This window comes from Hyperolius riggenbachi, chromosome 8 (assembly GCF_040937935.1).
Source record: "Hyperolius riggenbachi isolate aHypRig1 chromosome 8, aHypRig1.pri, whole genome shotgun sequence".
In the NCBI taxonomy this organism is placed as follows: Eukaryota; Metazoa; Chordata; class Amphibia; order Anura; family Hyperoliidae; genus Hyperolius; species Hyperolius riggenbachi.
The window spans coordinates 147,546,148-147,569,599 of NC_090653.1; the positions used below are offsets into that span (position 1 = coordinate 147,546,148).

Here is a 23,452-nt window from a genome sequence, read left to right on the forward strand (position 1 = left end):
CCCAGTAACAGCTGAGACTATAACGGGCGGAGCACGCTTGCAGGAAGCAAACCTTTATACTGAGGTCATCCAATGAGAGCAGAGATGCAAATCTCCACACAAGTGAATGGTAATCAGTCATAAGCTGACAGCCAGAAAAGGCAGAAAAAACTATGCAGCCTGCATGAAAGTAACTGCAACTCAGCAGCAACAGATTATTCATAACATCATCCTAAGCTGCCCAGAACTGCAGAGCAATTGCAAATGTGACTCACTGCAAATGCACAACCGAATGCAGACTGACAAGCCAGAACTGTCCATTTACGGCTCCACCTGCAATGGACAGAACATGCGACAGGAGGAATCCTAACACCTGCATTGCAGTTCATGCATGTTACACAAATAATTGAACATATTCCATACAGCAGTGTCAAGAATAATGATAAAGTACAGATCGCCTGAACGAAAGCAACAATGTGCAGACTATAGTGTCCCCACAAACAAGAAATGGCAGTCTACAGATCTGTCCATATGTGACCAGACTGTATGGAGACAGGGAGAGTAATAAAAAAAAAATCTGGTGATTGTGCATTTACTAAACATAAGGAAAAACAAAGGTACTTATCCGTTAGCCGGGTGCATCCTCTAGGTGGCGACAAAACTCCACCAGAGTTACATCTTTCCCTACTATCCATGTCGGCCTGGAGGGGGAATAGTAATTAGCGCCACCTGCCGGATGCGCCCGGCTAACGGATAAGTACCAAAACAAATACTATATATATATATATATATATATATATATATATATATATATATATATATATATATATATATATAAATATATATATATATATATATACTGTATTTTTGGACTATAAGGGCCCATTTCCACTATTGCGAATCCGCATGCGTTCGCATAGCCAATACAAGTGGATGGCCCTGTTTCCACTTGTCAGTAATCCTGAGCATTTTTCTGTGCGGGAGAAATCTGCATGGAAGAGCCCCCAGAATTCGCACCCCGCACACCGCTATGCGCATCGCTGCTAATGTATTTAATAGAGAAATCGCATGCGGTTTTGGCATGCGTATTTTACCGCGATTTCACATAGAAACTAATGTTAAATCACACAAGCAGTGACATGGTTAAAATCACATAAATAATAACCTATGCGAAATCGCATGTGAAATCGCAGTAAAATACGCATGCGGAATCGCACCTGCATGTGATTTCGTCAGCGGGGAATCAGCGGCGATTCCGCACCACACAAGTGGAAACGGGCCCTAAGACTCACTTTTTCTCCCCCAAAAGTGGGGGGGAAAAGTCACTGCGTCTTGTAGTCCAAATGCAGGGAGTTCCTGGCCTGTGAACGCCTGCCAATACTAACCTCCAACCCTCTGCAATGTCAGGACACAGGGGGACACAAAAGGGCATAGAGGACACAAGAGGGGCACAAAGGGGCATAGAGGCAGACACATGGGGGACACAGGAGGACAGAGGAAGACACAGGGAGACACACGCGGTACAATGGGGGCATAATCCACAAGATGCCCCTTCACCATGGATGCACCTGGTTTAGTATATTTTTTTTTTATTTTTTTGTCCTCTCAACCTAAGTGCCTCTTATGATCAGGAGTGTCTTTTAGTAAAAAAAAAAATTATATATATATATATATATATATATATATATATATATATACATATATATATACACACACACACACACATACATACATACATACAAAGCCCACATTGGCTGTACAGTGGGAAAGGCTGCTGCTAAAGGTACATATTTACTACTAAGTACCCATTTTCACTTCAGGGACACTTTAAACATTTGCAACCTTACCACAATGGCTGCTAAGACACATGGGGCTTGATTCACAAAGCGGTGCTAACCTACTTAGCACGTCTAAAGTCTTTAGACGTGCTAACCAGGGTGCTAAGTAGGTTAGCAACGGATTTTTTAATTGAGAAAACCGGTGCTAACCTACTTAGCACCCTGGTTAGCGCGCCTTAAGACTTTAGACGTGCTAAGTAGGTTAGCACCGCTTTGTGAATCAAGCCCATGGGGTTTGATGCACAAAAGTGTGGTAATATTGTTGAGCACAGTCATTGCAAGGCAATATTACACCTACTACTGGCACTGTGTACGCGAGTTATGCTATTAGCATGACTTTGTTCCTCTTTCTCGCGGCAATCTCCTTCTTCCATCGTGGTCCCTCGGCATCCTCACATCCTTCGATGACTTCCTGTGATGACGCCACATGTGCCCCCTTGTGTCGGGCGCAAAACTGTAAGAGAATTTTTTATATTGTATGTATGTTTGCGAACCACTTAAACACTTTCTGTATACTGCTGCCACTTGCCTCTTGTTTAGGCAATTAAGGCAGAACAAAGTTGAGGAATTGCAGTGTTCAGTCTCTAGTTTTAGTAAAATAGGCACCTTATATATATGTGAAGCTTTAGATTATGCTGGGCAAATCTTTTCAGAACAAAAAAACAAAAAAAAGACATTTTGAGCAATAATTAGGTATGTTCATATGACCAATGCATCTGGGCTTTTTTTCTTTTGGTAGCTTATCAGAATTATTGATGACTACAGTCAAGTATCCCTTTCTATGGTTATATCATCCAATATTTTTCATAATTTATATGCACATTTATTAGACAAGACATCTATAGGAAAAACAAACAAAATATGTTCCTTGTTACTTCTACTGAGACGGTAAGCTTATATTCCCAGATGTATAACTTTTCATTCACCAAAAGCTTTTTTTTATAGTTCCTATAGATGAAAATAAAATTTGTTATTAAAGGACACCCGAGGTGAAAATAAACTAATGAACTAAATGATTGTATCTATCTTCCTTCTCCTAAAAATGACTTTTTAAGATATTCCACAGTTTTGTTTTATGTTTAAACCTACTTTTTAAGTTTGAACTGTTTTATTGTTTTTGCTCAATGACACATTAATTGAAGTATGCCAGAGCTAAAATGTATTAACTATTGATCCCTTTTATCTCTTTCCTGCTCTCAGAAGCAGTTTTCTGCTAGGAAAGAGTTTTATAGTTGGAATTTCTTATCAGTGAGGGTCACAGTGTACTCACTTCCTGTCTGAGTCAGGACTGAGTCAGCCACTTACAGACCTGATATTTAACTCTTTCAGGCAGAGAAAGAAAAAAAGAAACACAGCATAGTTATGTGTGTGCTAGGCACTGTACATACACATGTCTCTCATCATGTCACATGTCACCTCGGGTATCCTTTAATATTAGTATTTAGTCCAAATGCATTCAGTACTCCTTGCCTCATTTTAATAGTGGCTATTCTGTAGTTCAGGATAAGTGAGCCTATTATTTATTGAGTGTCACAGCTTTATTTTTATTATTTATTTATTGTATTTATAAAGCGCCAACATATTACACAGCGATGGACATTAGTGTAGGTTACAGACAATATTTAAGGGTAACATACAGCAATACGACAATACAGGAATACAATAAAACCCAGATCACACAGCCCAGTATGAGTACAAGGTAATGCTTAGTCAGTCACTGGATGGAAGCATGGAGATTAGACAAGTTGAGTTCACTCAAATGCATAGCATGGGTGCACAGTAATGGAGGTGCATGATCAGGTAGGACACAAAAGGAGGAGGACCCTGCCCGAAGGCTTACAATCTAGATAGTGTTAACACTTAAAGAGCACCTGTAACGACTCACAGCAAAATGTAAAAAATAATTCTGGATACTCATTTTTACACTTTTTCACATAACTTTATATTGCTGTACATTGGAATGTGATGTTTAGCCTAGGCAATGATTTCACACAGTGTTCTGCCACGGAGCACTATGGGAGATAAACTGATGTTACCAATCATCACACAGATGGGGAAAAAATCCCACACCGGTTCATCTTGCCAGCAGTAAAAATGCTGCCAGGATAAATTTAAAAATGTAAATCAGGGTTAGGTAAGATTTTAAAATGGGCAAACATTGACTAAACAATTTGAACATAAATATTGCAAAAAATAAGCAATATTATTTATTAAGTTATATTCAGCAAAGTTCCTCCTTAACAAAAGAAATGTGACATCTAATCATTGTGCCGATAGATCAAGACATTTCATCCCAATGCCAAAGTTTCAAATTCTCTATTTATATATTTTTTTTTTCCTAAATTATTTTCTTAAGTTTTTGCTGTCTTGTTATTATCATCCACATTTTTTGGCCACGATCCATAATAGTCCCCTGGTTACAGCCCTGCTTGACTATTACTATTTCCATCATTCAAAACAGCAGTCTGGGAATACAGTCAAGTCCACTGCCATCTGTTCAAAGGTTATTTTTTTTCTTCCTGGGAAATGTTGGAGTTCAAGTAATATTAATAATAATAATACCATTTGGTAAAGAGAGTAGTAGATATGGTCAGTGCTGCATTAAGTACAACTCATAGACTCCGTTTACACGTACCATGCCACTCAGTGCTGTGGTACTCTCCCCCATCACAACTCGTCACAGTGGTCATAAAAGTCTATGACATGGCACACAATTTCTCTTTCTTCCCTTTCTCGATAGCTTTTTTTTGTTTTAATCCCTTGTTCACCATGAATAATAATCTTTGAATCTCCTGCCAGAGCTCACCATTGGTCCGCTGACCTGGAGAATTCTTCAAATTTAAAGGTGCTTTGTGCCATACATCATTGGCTATTGAAATTTCCTTACACTCCTCCAGTTCTCCTGCCAGAAGAGAAAAAAATAGTCCCTTTCCACGTGCGCAAAGGGGATATAAGGGCTCCACAGATGATAATGGCACTTATTAAAGGGTGATATTGATATAATGGTACTTGCTACAGGTGGGACATTGTAACTGTATTTGGTGTTAGGGGGATAGGTCCATATCCTGCTTGCCTGGCTGAAACATTCGTTTGAGTGGTATTATTAAAAAATGAAATAATTGTTTGCGTCAATGGAGTATTTTGCTTACAGAACATGAAGGTACTACTCGTGATAGCTACAGTGTGCATTACCAGCTTATAGATTTTAGTAGTTATGTATTACTGACATTTTTAAAGGATAGTGTTAAGCTCTGTAGATACTTTAGAAATAAACAAAGTCCTTTCTGAAACACAATATGGAGACAGCTTAGCAGCTGCAACGTCAGGAAAATAACTAGAATTGGCATTCCAAAGTTTACGTGACAAGGTAACACAGCATGAGCAGGGATAATACTATTAGCATGCAGAATAGTAAGCTAGAAACAGGTTGTACAGTTTTAGGACATCCGAAGAGGCTTTTATTATTGTGTCAAATGAATCCGCACTAAGAGGTGATGTATGTCATGACAAGGAACATAGGCACAAATCACTTTCCAGATGTTCAGAGATTTTAGATCAGATATTTCTAGCCATTTGGTACACCAGGCTAGACACTTTTGTGTTTTAGTTTTCCAGGCACACAAGCCCGGATTTACATCACAGGAGCTTATAGGCACATATGTCCTGGCACCCTAGACTTCACCCTCTACGAATCCACAAACCCTGCTGAACCTCCCCCCAAGTATGCTGGCTGGCCCAGCTGTCATTTCTCCCTTAGTTCCCTTGCCCACCATAAGTAGCTAAATGTATCAGCTGAAGGGGGATCTGGTCAGTGGTATGCTGTGGCCCGGGTCAGTAACCTCTCATTTACACTCTGCTCGGGACTCTGTATAGGCAAGGTGGGAGGGAGGCACTTGGGGTGGGTAGTGAGCCGCCTCTCCACCATCAGGCATGCTCCTACAGTGCCTTATGGTAAATCTGACCCTGCAGGCACCAATAGCAAATTTTAAGTTATAAAGGATTAAAAATTATTACCAATCCAGATACATTTCACAAGCCTAAACTCACTGGACCCCAGAGCCGTCTCACCCACCAGGCAGCTATAAATTTCTGCTTGGAGCGGCAGGAGGAGCCAGGAGCGCTGTTGAGAGTTGAGAGAATAAATGCCTCTCAGCCCACTTAGGTTTCAGTTTACACAGCAGCAGCTAACAGCAGCGCCTGACTGGACTCATAACTGGATTCAGTGAGAGAAGGCTCGGAGTACAGCATCAGCTTCTGAGTCCTGACTCTTCACTCTGATTCACTGATTCATTCAGTTCCACTCTCTCTGCTACTAGTAACTGAGTGGATGTAGAGACTGAGCTTAGCAGGATTAGCAGCCAGGCATGGACTGCCCCCCAGGCTTTTATTCAGTGATTTAGGGATGGTCTGGTGTATTCAGGTTTGTTGTTGTTCAGTGATGTGAAATACTAGGCTAGCTGATAAAAGTGCAATTAGAGGACAGGCAAGCTGGTAAATATACACAGCATGATGCAGAACTTGCCTGGAGAGTCCCTGGGAAAACATCTGTCTTGTCTCTCCCCATTGTTATAATGACTGCATGTGCAGATATGGTGTTAAACAGGTTGAAAAGTTTTGACAGTCCCTAGACTCCAGGAGGACTCCTTTTTGACTTGTATGAGAGACTGGCAGTGACAGGAATCCTATTACCGGCAACTAGTCTCTGTGTAATTTGAGACTGCAATACAGATTAGCTCTCTGCTCCATCTCCTGCTATTCTCCTTTAGACTGTAAGCTCGCAAGGGCAGGGCTCTCTCCCCCTTTTGTGTCTTAGAAATCATTATACATTTTATTCATCATGTTATTTTTATCACTGTCATTACCACTTCTGTATTTTGTATTCTGTATGCTGTATCATTTTTTTGTATTTTGTCACTAATTATGTATCTTGTATATTAGTGTACATCATTGTCTGTATTATGTACCCCATGTTTGTTTCTCACTTTGTACAGCGCCACGGAATATGTTGGCGCTTTATAAATCAATAATAATAATAATTCTCAGTCTCACTCCACTCCTCCTCTCTCTGGGCTAGTGCACGACAAAATCGCAATAGCAATCGCTAGCAATTTGCAAATGCGACTTGACAATTTGGGCTGAGGCTGCCATGATAATGGGCCTCAAGTCTATGTTTCCCCACAGGCTAAAAGGTCCCAGTCCTCCCCTGGTAGCAGCATAGTGTGTGTGTGTATAGTGTGTATAGTGTGTATCTACTGTGTGCTGTGTGTGTATAGTGTGTGTGTGTGTGTGTGTGTGTGTGTGTGTGTGTGTGTGTGTGTGTGTGTATAGTGTGTGTGTGTGTATATACTGTGTGTATAGTGTATATCTACTGTGTGCTGTGTGTGTATAGTGTGTGTGTGTGTGTGTGTACTGTGTGTGTGTACTGTGTGCTGTGTGTGTATAGTGTGTGTGTGTGTGTGTGTGTGTGTGTGTGTGTGTGTGTGTGTGTGTGTGTGTGTATAGTGTGTGTGTGTGTGTGTACTGTGTGTGTGTATACTGTGTATAGTGTGTGTGTTGTGTGTACTGTGTGCATGTGTATATTGTGTGTGTGTGTGTGTGTGTATGCCGCAATAAGTATATTTTATGGTGAAACGCTCTGCTGCATTACAACTATTTTGTGGTGAACCCATGCCGCAATAAGTGTAATTTCTGGTGAAACGCAGCTGTATTATGATTTTCGGGGGTCTTGGGGGGTGGGGTTCACCACAGGGGTGGGGGGTATGGGGCTGGGGGGCAATCACGGGGGGGGGGGCACCACAGGATTTCTCGCCTGGAGTGACAAAATGGCTAGAGACGCCCCTGCTGGACCCACATAGCAAAACGTTTGCATTTATAGGCCTGATTCATGTACTGGCTGTAACATTGCCTTGCATGCATAGTGTTGCTATGCTTACTGTAGCAATGCTCGCATTACCCATGTACCGTGGCTCACAGCGGCTGGTGGTACTCTAATACTGTTAGTATTAGTGATATTTCTGAGCACTGCCTGCACATGGTAATATTACAGGCAATATGTGAATCAGACCCTATAAAATTACCACCCTTTCTCAATGGAACTGGCAGCTGTGTACAGGAATTCCATAAAGCATGGTGTGCCAAGAATAGCTCTGTTCTTCTGCTACCTACAGTAAAACTAAATGAGAAAGATTAGCAATTGTTACATTTCCTGTTGTCATATTTTTGTATTCGCTTATTCATAATTATCCACTGATTATGATTTATTTTAATTAATAGAGAAAATTATTTACTTGGTTGATGGTCTGATTTCTCTCCTTTCAGCTCTGATTTTATTATTTTATTTTGCACTTTATGCATTTCTAACGGGGATGTTTGCCTTATGTATATATGGATTGCTTCTCACGATAAGTCCATACGTACCAACATACAGAGACAGAGTTTTTCCACCAGGTAAGATATTACTGTTTTCTGCATGAAACTCCCTTATATCCTTACTTTCCTACAGATTGTTAAAATGTCAGGAGACTGTTACACTCTATTGTCATATTCAGTAATGAAGATAGCAGTGAGTGAGTGCTGTAACCTAAAGCAAGCACAAACCATTTAACAGATCACCCAGTGATGGATTAAGATGAAATGGGTCACTAGGCAAGGTAGTAGTGTAACCCGATTTATCCTTAGCACTGGGCTCCGGCTGAGAGGAATCCACCAGACACTGACTCAGATGAAATTATCAAAGATTTCTTTGTGACCTAACAGTGGTCACTGGTAGCTTCAATCAACCCGTAACACTTCAACAACACAATACAATACAATCCGACTAGCTTGGATGTACTCTGTGCACGCTGCCTCTAGTCTCCGGTCACTGTCTGGCCGGGTTGCCTTTGCCTTACTTGCTCCACTGTAGTCTCTGCGTGGCCACCAGGTCCCCTCTTAGCCTCCTGGGTGACTGATACGGCCATTCTCCTCGTGGCCTCCTTTCCTGCTCCTCGCCGCTGCTCCTGTCTCCTCCTAATTTCCGCTCTCTCGCTCTCTGGAGCACTCTGGCTGGCTCTGACCAGTTCCCTCCGGCTACACCCTACTAGCTCTGCCCCTCCGCGCCTGCGCTGTAGCGTTCTGACAGGCCGCGCGTGGCTTCTAGAAAGTTCCACTGCTCTGTGTGCTTTGGTCACTTAGCAACAGTCTATGCGACCATTACAACGCTTCCACTCCTCTCCCACACGCCGTTTTGGTTCCACAGGCAAGCATCTAAGGCAAAACTTAGCCTTAGATGCTAAAGTTACCTCACACATAGAAATACATTAGCAAAACTTTTGGGGCCCTCTTTTAGAGGGTTACAGTAGCTTTGGCTCATCCTGATGGTCCTTTTGGTAATCTGAGGAGCCCCTGAAACCCTCTAGGCCCCAGGCACCTGCCTAGGTTGCCTTGTGGATGATCCTGCTCTGAAATCACCATCCTGAAAAGAGTATAATTTCTCCTTGAGGAGTAGATAGGCTGCTTAGTATTGCCTTGTAGAGGTAACCTTATTTTTCTTTGGATTTACAGTACCTTGCACTACTGCTTATTGTGATATGTTACTAGGGATTGTCAATGAGATCCCAATAATTCCAAGTTGGAGCATATTATATGCTAATTTTATGCATATGTATTCAGTTTGAAAATCTACCAAATTCCACAGCTGCTGCATTTCCAAGTTCCATTTCCAAGCTGAAAAAATGTACATAACATTTCCATCAACTTCCATCAATCAACTTATTAACATCTGACTGGCCGTTCAGACAGGTTACCAAGGTTCTTTTCAGTAAACAAGCTGTTGCTCAGTGCTGTGAATTGTGGCCATGTCTAAGTAATGAATTGTATTGTAACCAATTTTAAATTTAAATTCAACACAATCAAGAAACAGCACTGGAACTTGGCAGAGGACTAATCAGATTCAGGAAGTGATGATTTAATTATTATGCAGCTGAACAGCTGCTGATGGATGGGGGATATGCGGAGAAATTTCAAGTCGCATTTTGCTGGTAAAATTGTGGTTTGGGGTTTCTTTCCGAGAAAAAAAAAAAACTTTATTTATCCAATGACTAGAAATCTTTATTTTCATTGTAACAACTGAAATTGTACAACAAAATTCAAACATATCATAGAACATAGCTAAATATATGCAATAAACATCTTTATACAATTATAGCTAAAAAAAAGAGCAGTACAATTAACCTCACATACAGTAAATTGATATGATGTTTTGGCTTTCTATTAAAGTATCTGGCACAGAATTTCTAAATGCTATACTATACTTGCTATAACTGTGTAGTAAGGGGTGCTAATATATCCCTATCTATAATCAGAGAAAAAGCATGTGTGCATCAACCAAGTGAACCTGACAAATCTGGCTTTGCAAATTTGGCCTATTGGCTAATCACGAGACATTGCTCATGCAAATAAGCATTTGCTTTCGCATGCCTAAATATGCAGGGTCAAAACCAAAAACCGCAAAACAATCGCCCTGCGGGAATTAGTTCATGCTATACAGCACTATCCAGGGGCGCCACGAGGAGGCTTCCCATTGCCCCCTTTTTACAACCGGGGGGCCGCGGGGGTCCCAGGCACTCTCACCGCCTGGAACCCACACAGCGGCACCCCGGAGGTGGAGGCCAGGGGGTGCAGGCGATCTCCCCAGCGTGGCCAGCGCCGGGAAGAGCCGCCCGCACACACCTCCCAGGATTAAAAACAGGCACTTACCTCAACGTCCATTGCGTTCTGCTATATGCGCATAACCTGGGCGCGACACATAAGGGGCGGACAGGCGCAAATAGCCTGCTCCAGGGCTCTCACCTCCTAAACCAAGCCACTCACTACCTGCCCTCAGAAGAAAGAAATGCAATGCTAACTATAATCAGAGAAAAAGCATGTGTGCATCAACCAAGTGAACCAAGCAAAACAATCGCCCTGCGGGAATTAGTTCATGCTATACAGCACTATCCAGGGGCGCCACGAGGAGGCTTCCCATTGCCCCCATACAACCAGGGGCCGCGGGGGTCCCAGGCACTCTCACCGCCTGGAACCCACACAGCGGCACCCCGGAGGTGGAGGCCAGGGGGTGCAGGCGATCTCCCCAGCGTGGCCAGCGCCGGGAAGAGCCGCCCGCACACACCTCCCAGGATTAAAAACAGGTACTTACCTCAACGTCCATTGCGTTCTGCTATATGCGCATAACCTGGGCGCGACACATAAGGGGCGGACAGGCGTAAATAGCCTGCTCCAGGGCTCTCACCTCCTAAAACAAGCCACTCACTACCTGCCCTCAGAAGAAAGAAATGCAATGGGGGCAATGGGAAGCCTCCTCGTGGCGCCCCTGGATAGTGCTGTATAGCATGAACTAATTCCCGCAGGGCGATTGTTTTGCGGTTTTTGGTTTTGACCCTGCATATTTAGGCATGCGAAAGCAAATGCTTATTTGCATGAGCAATGTCTCGTGATTAGCCAATAGGCCAAATTTGCAAAGCCAGATTTGTCAGGTTCACTTGGTTGATGCACACATGCTTTTTTTCTGATTATAGCTAATATATCCCTATACCCATTTCACCTTGGGAGCAGCGGGGACAATTCTACTCTCAATGAGGCCCTTGGCAACAATGACATGGGGCATCCTTAACATCCCCCCCCCCTCCGTAACTGGCATTAGGCCTCTTTGTTTCTTCCCCTTCACCTCGGGGGCCCTAGAGTCAGCTAGCAGATCTCCCAGGTTTCTCCACCTCCAAGTGTATAGTGGTCCCCGGGGCCCCTACAGATAATTCGGCAATAGAGTGATTCACCTGTCAAGTTGGTGCACTCCTCTATCAGTCTGCATGCTCCCCCTCTTCATCCCCACGACACCTCTTCTCAGTTATCTGGTGTATGTAACTCACTTATGGACTGATGGAGGAGCACGTCGGCTGTGACAGGTTAGTCACTCCGCTGCCGAATACTCTGCTGGGGCCCCAGGACCCCAGGAGACCTGGGGCGGGCTGCAGTCAAGCCATGAGCAATTGTCTAATTTGGCACATGAATGCACCAGCCCTGGGGGCAGATATCTTAAGAACCCCTTGCTATTAAAGCGGCTTCCAGATTCTATCATAAGTCACCCCCTTGGGCTTACTTTCACCTCCTCTTGCCTACTGAAGGAGGTAGACAACGTGCTACAGAGGCCAATATATTGTGATTAACAAAATGTGCACCAACTTAGAAAAAAAATGGGACATAACCCTGCAGGCCCTTGTGAGCACGCAGTCTTAAGGAATAAGAGGAAGCAAGGGGTGAGGTGTGTATCCAGAATAGTTGTGTTTTTTAGATTCATTTCAGCAGGAAGCAGAGTTGCGGCAAAGACTGAAGGGAAATGGCCTTGGTTAGACCAAGACAAATGTATTTTTGATAAGGAATTTCAGAGGAGGGCTGAGACTCATGAAAGATCTTGTAAATGTGAATGTTAGGAAGTGATTGCAGAGGAGGACAGAAGAAGGTCATATTCAGAGAGAAAGTTGGGGTGGTGACTGGAAACTAGGGATGAGATGTATGGGGAGAAAGATTGTGGGGGGCTCTGTAAGATATGAGTTTGAAGTGGATCCTTTGGTTAAATGGTATCTAATGAAGAATTTGGCAGAAAGGAGCAGCAAATGAGAACCAAGAAGAGAGGTGGATGAGAAGTCACCCTGCAGGAGTGATAAAACATCTTCTAAAGAAGAACATTCGGTCAAGATCCAATTGTCCCCTATTGGAAGTACTGTGGGATCACCCTAAAAAAACAATAAAAGAAAATCACACATAGTGCTTAATACTGTATATAAAATATGTGCATTAAAAAAAACTGCACTTCAAGGAAGTCAGACACCCCTTCCTTTGTGAGTACATTTATCGACTGGCCATTTGGCATTTTGTATGTAATAACCATTGATGGGTCTCTACCAGTCATCCAGCAACCTCAGGAGAGATATTTCACATAGTTCATTTAAAGGTTTATTCAGTATAAAAACATGCTCCTTACAAGAAAAATTGATTTTGTTACCAGATATGTAACACACTGCTGCACCGCGGAATCAGTCTCCGCCTGATCTCTCTTACTTCTAAGCTCAAGCATCAGCCCTATGCTTTTTTATACTGAACAAACCTTTTGAACTATGTGGTATTCTTGGATTGCAGCTGGATGAGACCCATTATCCCAGTGGAGTGCAGTGGAGTGCTTTTCTTAATACACAGATCTTATATATAGTATTAAGCACAATTTTTAGTTTTTAATTGTTTTTTACGGTGATCCCAGAAGCAAAAAAGTTTTTGTACCATGTTAGCCAAACAAATTATATAGGCTAGATAGGTATATGCCCCCAGTATAGGTTAGATAGGTATATGCCCCCAGTATAGGTTAGATAGGTATATGCCCCCAGTATAGGTTACATAGGTATATGCCCCCAGTATAGGTTGCATAGGTATATGCCCCCAGTATAGGTTACATTGGTATATGCCCCCAGTATAGGTTACATAAGTATATGCCCCCAGTATAGGTTACATAGGTATATGCCCCCAGTATAGGTTACATAGGTATATGCCCCCAGTATAGGTTACATTGGTATATGCCTCCAGTATAGGTTAGATAGGTATATGCCCCCAGTATAGGTTAGATAGGTATATGCCCCCAGTATAGGTTACATAGGTATATGCCCCCAGTATAGGTTACATAGGTATATGCCGCCAGTATAGTTTAGATAGGTATATGCCCCCAGTATAGGTTAGATAGGTATATGCCCCCAGTATAGGTTACATAGGTATATTCCCCCAAGTATAGGTTACATAGGTATATTCCCCCAGTATAGGTTACATAGGTATATGCCCCCAGTATAGGTTAGATAAGTATATATCCGCAGTATAGGTTAGAGAGGAATATGCCCCCAGTATGTGTGCAGCGGAGCGGGGAGCGGACAGAGTGAAGTTTTCACTCACCTGCCTAGATCCTGCACACAGCTTCTATCTTCAGCCTCTCCCGGCGCGCGTTGCATCGGTAAGAGCTCCCCCTGTGATGACATGCGGTTACGTCATCACAGGGGGCACTGTTACCATAGCGACAGACGCCGGGACAGGAAGTAGATAGAAGCTGGCAGGATCGAGGTAGGTGAGTGGTAAATTCTCTCTCCCCGCCGCTCCGCCTGGTGCCCGCACGCCTGCCGCCAGCAGCAGAGCGAGGCCACCCCCCCGCAGTGTGAGGCCCCAAGCAGGGGCGTGCCTCGCCTGTATGCTGGTGGCGCCCCTGCAGAACTACCTGGATAGATAATCTCATGGCAAAGTGTTTTTTTATATAGCATTTCGAGTGTTTGCTTTAATAATAATGCACAGATTAATGACGTGCAGCATCCACAATGCACATTAAACAGCTGGAGTATTGAGTTTGCAATTCAGCTGTAGTTACTGAGAGCGAACAGTTTGGGTTGTGAATATAATTACCATTCGGCAGTGTTCAGAATTAAAAGTGTTGTTAGACATCAGAATTGCATTAGTTATTACTAAGCTAGATAGGGGTTAAAGTTATTGTAATGACTTGTTTAAAGGGGGAATAATAATTTAAAAAAAAACAAACAAAAAAAAAACTTTACCAGTCATGCTGTCATGCTACACCATAACATCCTGTAACTAAATGACAACCCCCTCCACAGTATATAACATGCAGTACTTGTAAGATTAGACTTCAGCTGTTTACCAGTAGAACACAAACAAAAAATATAATACTTCTTTAATGTGAATAAGGCCTAGTTCGCATGTCAACTCACTGCCCATACAATTCTATGGGCCTGTTCACAGTCCTGCGTTGTAACTGATCATGTTATTCTAACTAACTGCATGCAGGCTTTATATTAAAGTCTATGACCAGTCTCCATTGCAGTTCACACTGAGTCCAGCCTTATTGTGAAGCTCTTTTCACATTTTTGAAATAAAAACCAAGCAGTAGATATTACCGTAGGTACAATACAGTTATGTCTAGAGCTCTGTTCTGATTACTCTATTGGAATGACTACGTTAAAAAGTGAAATATAAAAAATAAAATAAAAGGTGATCATATGAAATTAGGATTATCACAGAGTCCGTTGAAAGAAAGTATGATTAATGTTAAAGGGAACCAGAAGTGAGAGGGATATGGAGGCTGCCATATTTGTTTCCTTGTAAACAATGGCAGTTGCCTGGCAGCCCTGTTAATCGTCTGGCATAGGTAGTGTCTGAGTCAAAACTCTGGAACAAGCATACCGAGTAAATTTAGTAAAACCTGAGTCAGCTGAGTCGGAGTACCTGATCTGCTGTATGCTTGTTCAGGGTCTATGGCTAAAAGTATTAGAGACGCAGAATCAGGAGTACTGCCAGGCACCTGGTACCATTTAAAAGGAAATAAATATGGCAGCCTCTATATAACTCTCACCTCAGGTCCCCTTTAACAAGGCAGAATAGGACTCAGTCTTCATAGTTACATAGTTACATAGTTACATAGTTATTTTGGTTGAAAAAAGACATATGTCCATCGAGTTCAACCAGTATAAAGTACATCGAGTTCAACCAGTATAAAGTACAACACCAGCCTGCTCCCTCCCATATCCCTGTTGATCCAGAGGAAGGGAAAAAACCCTTACAAGGCATGGTCCAATTAGCCCCTAAAGGGAAAAACTCCTTCCCGACTCCAGATGGCAATCAGATAAAATCCCTGGATCAACATCATTAGGCATTACCTAGTAATTGTAGCCATGGATGTCTTTCAACGCAAGGAAAGCATCTAAGCCCCCTTTAAACGCAGGTATAGAGTTTGCCATAACGACTTCCTGTGGCAATGCATTCCACATCTTAATCACTCTAACTGTAAAGAACCCTTTCCTAAATAAATGGCTAAAACGTTTTTCCTCCATGCGCAGATCATATCCTCTAGTCCTTTGAGAAGGCCTAGGGACAAAAAGCTCATCCGCCAAGCTATTATATTGCCCTCTGATGTATTTATACATGTTAATTAGATCCCCTCTAAGGCGTCTTTTCTCTAGACTAAATAAACCCAGTTTATCTAACCTTTCTTGATAAGTGAGACCTTCCATCCCACGTATCAATTTTGTTGCTCGTCTCTGCACCTGCTCTAAAACTGCAATATCTTTTTTGTAATGTGGTGCCCAGAACTGAATTCCATATTCCAGATGTGGCCTTACTAGAGAGTTAAACAGGGGCAATATTATGCTAGCATCTCGAGTTTTTATTTCCCTTTTAATGCATCCCAAAATTTTGTTAGCTTTAGCTGCAGCTGCTTGGCATTGAGTACGATTATTTAACTTGTTGTCAATGAGTACTCCTAAGTCCTTCTCCAAGTTTGATGTCCCCAACTGTATCCCATTTATTTTGTATGGTGCTAGACCATTAGTACGTCCAAAATGCATGACCTTACATTTGTCAACATTGAATTTCATCTGCCATGTATGTGCCCATATAGCCATCCTATCCAGATTATATTCGAGGCATATAATCTATTTATAACTTGTTCACAAATATTCCTGGGCATAGATGCCTCGCTGTTTGCTCTGCCATACACATCTGTCTCCATGTGGACTCGGTGCTCAGTAGCCAGGGCTGAAGCTGAACCGATTGCTGACATGCATTGCACTAGCACAGTGTTTCTCAAACCTGTCCTTGTGCAACAGTGCAAGTTTTGCAGGCAACCTCACCTATGCACAGCTGGGGTATTTAGTGTCTTGGCTAGGTGGATTCCATGTAGCTGAGACACTAATCGCCCCACCTGTGCATAGATGAGGCTGCCTGCAAAACGTGCACCGTTGGAGAGTCACAAGGACAGGTTTGAGAAACACTGCAGTAGCACCTTTAGGTCATTTGGGGATAGAATATCTTGGGGAATGGAAAGGGTCGGAGACTGGGAAGAGGTAAAATCCTCACTGTTGCCAGTTCCAGTTCTGATGACATGCTGACCTTACACTGAAGCCACATCAGATCTGTCAAGGTCACCAGAACATGAAGTGTTGGAAATGCTCCCTAAAAAGGGACACAAGCAAGAACAACAACCTGACAGCTGTTCTAATCCTCTTCCATTCCATTCTAATATTCTAATCAAATAAATTAAGAAAATAAAAATCACAACCATTAGCTGGAACTACAGTTTGAAATGTGATTCCAGTTCTTTCATTGTCATATGGATTAATAGGTTAGTGCTTTCAGAAAGGGATGAGAAAACATTTAACACAAATCTGAAGTGGTTTTCAAACTGCCGTATGAAATGTCCCCTTCAGAGTTCATCAAAAGCACCCCTACATTGCTGTGCTTGTATCCCTGTATCTTCCAGGGCAGGAAATTAAACTTTGTCTGAATGTGGCTCCTCCCATACACTAATGTGACACCCCGCCCACATTCCAGAAGAAAGACAAACCTCCTGCCTTGCAGGCAGTAGTGATGATCGTAATGTGCTAATTATGAGTTTTGTGAAATTCCTCGTAATTTTAATAATTACAAATGAAAAATAGCAATTATGAAAAATAGAGGCGCTTGGTCCAGCTACAGGCCTGCACTGTAGCTACTCCTACCTATTGCCTGATGAAGCAGGGTCATACCTGCGAAACACATTGCATTTTCCCCTGGAGTATGTAAATACATTTGTTCTGCTAAACCTTATTGGCATATCTTTTGTCTGCTTGGAGGAGGTAAGTCCACCACTGCCTCCACAAATTTTAAACTTTTTATTCTTCTGGCATCTCTGTATCCCTGTTACACTCTCCAGGTCATACTTTATTTAGCAATAAAAAAACAAAACACTTTAGGTATGCTTTAACCCATTTCTTCATAAACAAAGGTAGATCCGATTTCCTAAAGATGTGATGAATGATATTAGAAAAAGTGTGCCCCTTGTGAAAAATAGTGCTCTTCACAGGAATCTTAAAGTGTACCTGAGAAAAAAGGAAAGAAAAGTTTTATACACACCTGGGGCTTCCTCCAGCCCCCTTCAGGCTGCTCGGTCCCTCACCGTCCGTCTCCTGGATCCTCCACAATTCAGTCCGGTAATCCCGTCAATCGGCACAGGCCGGCCACGCCTTCTCCCCTGCCGCGCTCCTGCAGCAGGGAGTGTTCTTCTCCTGCGCATTAGTAGTACTGCTGCGCAGGCACAGAACTCTCCCGGCAACGTGAGCGCCGCACATGTGCATGCGCTGTATGCGCCGACTGATGGGATTACCGGACTGAATTGCGGAGGACAAAGGCGTAGCAATAGCCATAGCAGCCGTAGCAATTGCTACGGGGCCCTGGAGCCTATTGGGCCCAAGTGGTAATTGATGTATTAACTATTATTGTTTCTTCACCCTCTGACTTTACCTTGGTGCCCATGGACTATTTGCAGTGCAACAGGACAAATGAACCTCTCAGGTTATTTGTCCTTTAAAATGGAGTCAAACACCCAATTAAGTTCAAGCATTAAGGTTGCGAACTTGCGACACTACCACAGGGAGGGAGGGAAGGTAACTTGGCTGGTGTTTTGCAGAATGGTGATCTGCACCCCTGACACCAGGTTTTAAATACTGCTCCTCTGACCTTCCACCAGGCCCAGTCCACCAATGCATGCTTCCACTCCAGTGGTAGACTAATCCAGGGTCCCATCAGCAGCCACCTGTGGGGAAAGAAAAAGCCAGAAGCCATCCACGCACATGAATAATTAAACATACCTGTCACGTTGACAAGCCCATGGGTCCCCAATAGGGATGATCAATGATATGGAAATACTTCTGAGTTTGTGCAAATTCATGTACATTTTATGCAAATATATGCAGCTTGAAATTGGACCAATCAATTTAAACCTGGGTGGGATTTGATTGGTCCATTTTTAAGCTGCATATATTTGCATACAAATTGACAGAAGTTTGTGTAAACTCAGAAATATTTGCATATCATTTGTCATCCCTAGTCCCCAATTTTAACTGTTTGTGTTCCAGCCAGAAAATCTGCAGCATTATAAATAATACAATCCATAGCAAACAAACAATGAATGTTATTCTACCCAGGGTTTTGTGGAACATAAATTCATTTTTAGCTTTGTGAAATTGGCCCCTCCTACAATCAGCACAAATAAGAATATCATTATATTGGTACAAGAGAATAGTGTCCCAGCACACAGGTACCACTAATGCAGGGTACCGGACTGGTCTGAACAGTTTATACGACCTGCTGTTGTATGACTTGCTGTATGTGCTCAAGCCTGAAACTGCATACGAGGCAACCACTCCGATCAGCATGTGGGGAAGTACCGTCCCCACTTGGCCTTGTAAAAGTTCAGTAAAGGTCGCAGCTCCTCGAAAAAAAACCAACTACATAGGTGGTTGCCCATGGTAGGAAGGGGGTAAGGCAGGTAAAACGGAGTAGGAGGCGCCCAGGATAATTATGGTGTGTGCCAGTATGATATTCACTAGTAGCAGCTCTATATACACAAATAATAAAAGGATCCTACCTTAAAAAGTAGTCCATCAGTTTAGCGTAAATAGAAATGCTTTATTGAGCACTTTAAAATGGTTGAGTACTGTGCCTTATTGAGAAGTGCTCCAGTCGTGGGCGCCATTTATTATTTGTGTATATAGAGCTGCTGCTAGTGAATATCATACTGGCACACACCATAATTATCCTGGGCCCCTCCTACCTCGTTTTACCCTCCTATGTGCCACACTTTTTGCCGCAGAAAAGCATTCCCATGCAAATTAAAGTTGTGCAGTCTCTTTCTGATTGTAGAGGTATGGGCTTTCAAAACATCAACAGTAGCAAAAGCCTGCTGAGGGTCTTGTGATGACATTTTAGGATTTTTGGAGACTTCTTTTAGCATCTTGTGGTCTGCTCTCGAGGGATAAAATTGCTTTGTTGGCCAGACCTGGGCATGTTGCCAGTTGTTTTAAAGTCCTCCACTTGTAGACTTTTTTCCAGACAGTGGAATAACTAAATTTCAAAATCCCTTTGAGGTCTTTTTAAAGCCCTTACCAAACTTATAAGCTGCTACAATCTTCTTTATGAAGGCCTCAGACAGATCTTTTGATCTCATCATGGTGTTTGCTCTCATAGGGTGTCCTATTTTTTTCACATGACCATAACTGCATTTACTTTATTTAACAGGTTGGAGAGCCCTAAACTGGCTTACATGATTTATATCAGATTATATGATTGGTTGAAAATAAGAGTTTTTTAAAGAGACACTGAAGCGAAAAAAAATATATGATATACCGGTAATTAATTGGTTGTGTACTATGAATAATTACTAGAAGATTAGCAGCAAAGAAAATATTCTCATATTTTTATTTTCAGGTATATAGTGTTTTTTCTTACATTGCATCATTCTATAATATGTGCAGATTACACAACATTCAGCATTCAAAATAATTCTTTCAGAGCAGTCTGTGAACTAATGACCTCTCCTCTGGCAGAGCAAAAGAAAGCACTTGAGATAATAAAAGTCAGAAGACAGCCCTCTCCATGACTTAGAAAGTCGTAGAGCTTAATGGCTTTTTTGCATAGAGATAACAACTGGAGTTTCTTAACTCTTCCTGTACTGGAAACAATTAGACTGATGTATCTGATCTTAATGTTTTATTTCTTAGCTGTACTACCCATACAAATCATAATATCATAATTTTTTTTCGCTTCAGTGTCTCTTTAAGTAGCGTTAAACAACTTCAGAGGTTGGTGAGCATTGCACAGCTATAGGTGGAGCATTTCAGAGGACTGGAGAAGCAAGAAGTCCTGAATTCAGAATTGGAGTGAGGAGGGTGGATGAGAGGAGAGTATTATTAGCAGAGCATTGGCTGCTTTAGGATGGTATCAGATAAATTTAAGTATTGATGTATGGTGGAATCAGATTAGAGAAGCTTTGTAAAAAATAAGTTAGAAGCCTAAAGAGGATGCAATATTTGATGGGAAATCGGCTGAGGGATTGGGCAGCAGAAACCGGAGAGAGGCCAGCCAATTTATTGGTAGACCACAGAGAGTTGTGTTAAAATAGGTATGCATCTATGATGCGAGTTACACTGTTTGCGTAACACGCTAGGTGGGGTGCATAGAGCCTGGTAAATGTAAGGCGCACTATCTGCACATGACAATTTTTCCAATGTTTTGTGACTGTACATCATTATCTGTTGCTACTCATTCCGCAGGAACACATCAGAAGCTGGAACAACCTTGCTTAAATAAAAAAGGTTAAAAGTAAAATTATTTTGCAGAACTTGTGCATGGTTAGGTCTCTATTTAGGAAACGTGATGGCAGATAACTAGGTGTGTGTGGGCATGGGTTAACAGTGTAGAAAACGTTGTTTAAAACACTTCTTTCAGCTTGCTGCCTGGTACATCAATTGTAGTTATTTGTGTTTTGTCAATATTAATAGTTATACAGAAAAAAAGTAGGGCAACTAATTCTAAAGGCAGAATGATTACAAAATCTGCTTTGTTCCTTTTGAGACAATAAGATAAATATAAATGAGAGGGTGTCATTTGGACAGCCGGGGACACAAGAAGTTAAAGTAGAAAGAGTAAAAGCAAGGGATATAAACTTGGCTGTCACCTTCCTGCAAGTGATGCTGGAAGCCAATAGAGCTAATAAAGAGCAGTTGGAGCTGTAACGAGGTCTAAAGACTAAGCCCTGTGGTACTCCAACAGTAATAGGATGACAGAAGAAGATGATATTAGATTGGGCAATCCTTAAAGTCCTTCCACTGAAATAAAAGGAACGCTAAGACAAAGCATAAACCTATATGCAGAGTAAGGAGTACCAAATCTGGTGTAGTGCAAGATGGTTTAAAAGTGTAGAAAGATGAAGACAGATCAAGAAGAACAAGCAAGGAACCAGGGCAGCCATCGGGGGGGGGGAGAACTGACACTGCAGTGGGGGGCCCAGGACCTCTGGGGGCCCTGCCCCTCCCCCCCCTCCAAAAAAAAGTGCTGGAAGGGCCGCATGTGCTGGCTGTGGGCCTGTGGCTCACTAGCCAGCACACCGTGTTCCAGCACTGAGAGAAGAGTGACATCAGCGCTTGAATGTGGGGAGCAGATGAGTGAGTCCGCTACAGCGGAATCTCTATACTGGGGCACCACCTATATCTGGCTACAGGTTACCAATACTGGGCCACCACCTATACCTGGCTACCAATACTGGGGCTGGAACCACCTATACCTAGCTACCTATACTGGGGCACCACCTATACCTGGTTACCTATACTGGGGCATCACCTATACTTGGCTACCTTAACTGAGGGCACCACCTGTACCTGGCTATCTATACTGGGGTACCTATAGCTTGCTACCTATACTGGGGGCACCTGTACCCGGCTAACCTATACTGGTGCACCACCCATACCAGACTACCTATACTGGGGGTAACTATACCAGGCTACCTCTACTGGGGCACCACCTATAGTTGAATACCTGTACTGGGGCACCTGTATCTTGCTGGCCTATACTGGGGCACCAGCTATACCCGGCTACCTTTACTGGGGGCAACTATACCAGGCTACCTATACCGGGGCACCACCTATAGATTAATTCCTATACTGGGGCACCTGTATCTTGCTGGCCTATACTGGGGCACCAGCTATACCAGGCTACCTTTACTGGGGGCAACTATACCAGGCTACCTATACCGGGGCACCACCTATAGATGAATACCTATACTGGGGCACCTGAATCTTGCTGGCTTATACTGGGGCACCAGCTATTCCAGGCTACTTATACTGGGGGAACCTATACCTGGCTACCTATACTGGGGCACCTATGCCTGGATTTCTATACTGGGGGCACCTATACCTGGCTAGGGCAGGGGGATGAGCTGTGACAGCAGGGGACAAGAGGTAACACAGGGGGATAAAAGAGGCACAGGGGGAACAGAGGCAGACAAAAGAGGCACCGTGAGAAAAGAGATGAGACGGGAACATGAGGTCACACAGAAGGACACAAAAGAGGCACAAACTGAGGTGAGACAGAGGAGGACAAAAGAGGCACAGGAAGAAAAGAGTGGGACAAAAGACAGTGGATAAAGGATAAGAACAGACCTACAAGTCCCTATCTCATTTGTTAACCGGGGACTACCTGTATGTATTTTGCTAGTATTTGGCTCCACCCACAACATGCCATGGTCACGCCCACTTTTTGCTGCATCACAGCTGTGCATGCCGCTTTCTTCAGTCTCTGAGCCATGTACATTTTTCGCCACAGCGCACTTTGCGCACGGACATGGGGGTGGGGTGGCTAGTGGGTGGGCACAGCAACCAGTGGGTGGGCCCAGGGAGGGGGGGCCCAGGCATGATGATGCTTGAGGGGCCCCAAAATTTCTCATGGCGGCCCTGCAAGGAACAATAATGTTTAGATGTAGCAGTAAGTAGGTCAGCAGGTCACTGGTTACTTTTGTAGGGGAAGCTTCAGTGGAGGAAATATTGATCAAAGAGAGTTAAAGTAGTAGATAAGGACTTAACAAAGACAGAGTGAACATGTTGTTAAAGCAGTTTGGATGAGTATGGAAGAAGTATAACAGGCCTAAAGAGGAACTGTCACCAAAATCTTAAAATTGAAAACACATACTAATAAGAAGTACATTTCTCCCAGAGTAAAATGAGACATAAATTACTTTTCTCCTATGTTGCTGT

The 23,452-nt window shown here is 42.8% G+C and overlaps 1 protein-coding gene across 1 annotated transcript in view; it reads left to right on the top strand.

The window, feature by feature from the left end:
- ATP1B4 (ATPase Na+/K+ transporting family member beta 4) overlaps positions 1-23,452 on the top strand; it is a 108,302-nt gene that overhangs the window by 46,831 nt on the left and 38,019 nt on the right. Inside the window, exon 4 of the mRNA XM_068251196.1 lies at positions 8,136-8,264. Coding sequence (XP_068107297.1) covers positions 8,136-8,264 — 129 coding nt within the window. The remainder of the gene's footprint in view (positions 1-8,135; positions 8,265-23,452) is intronic.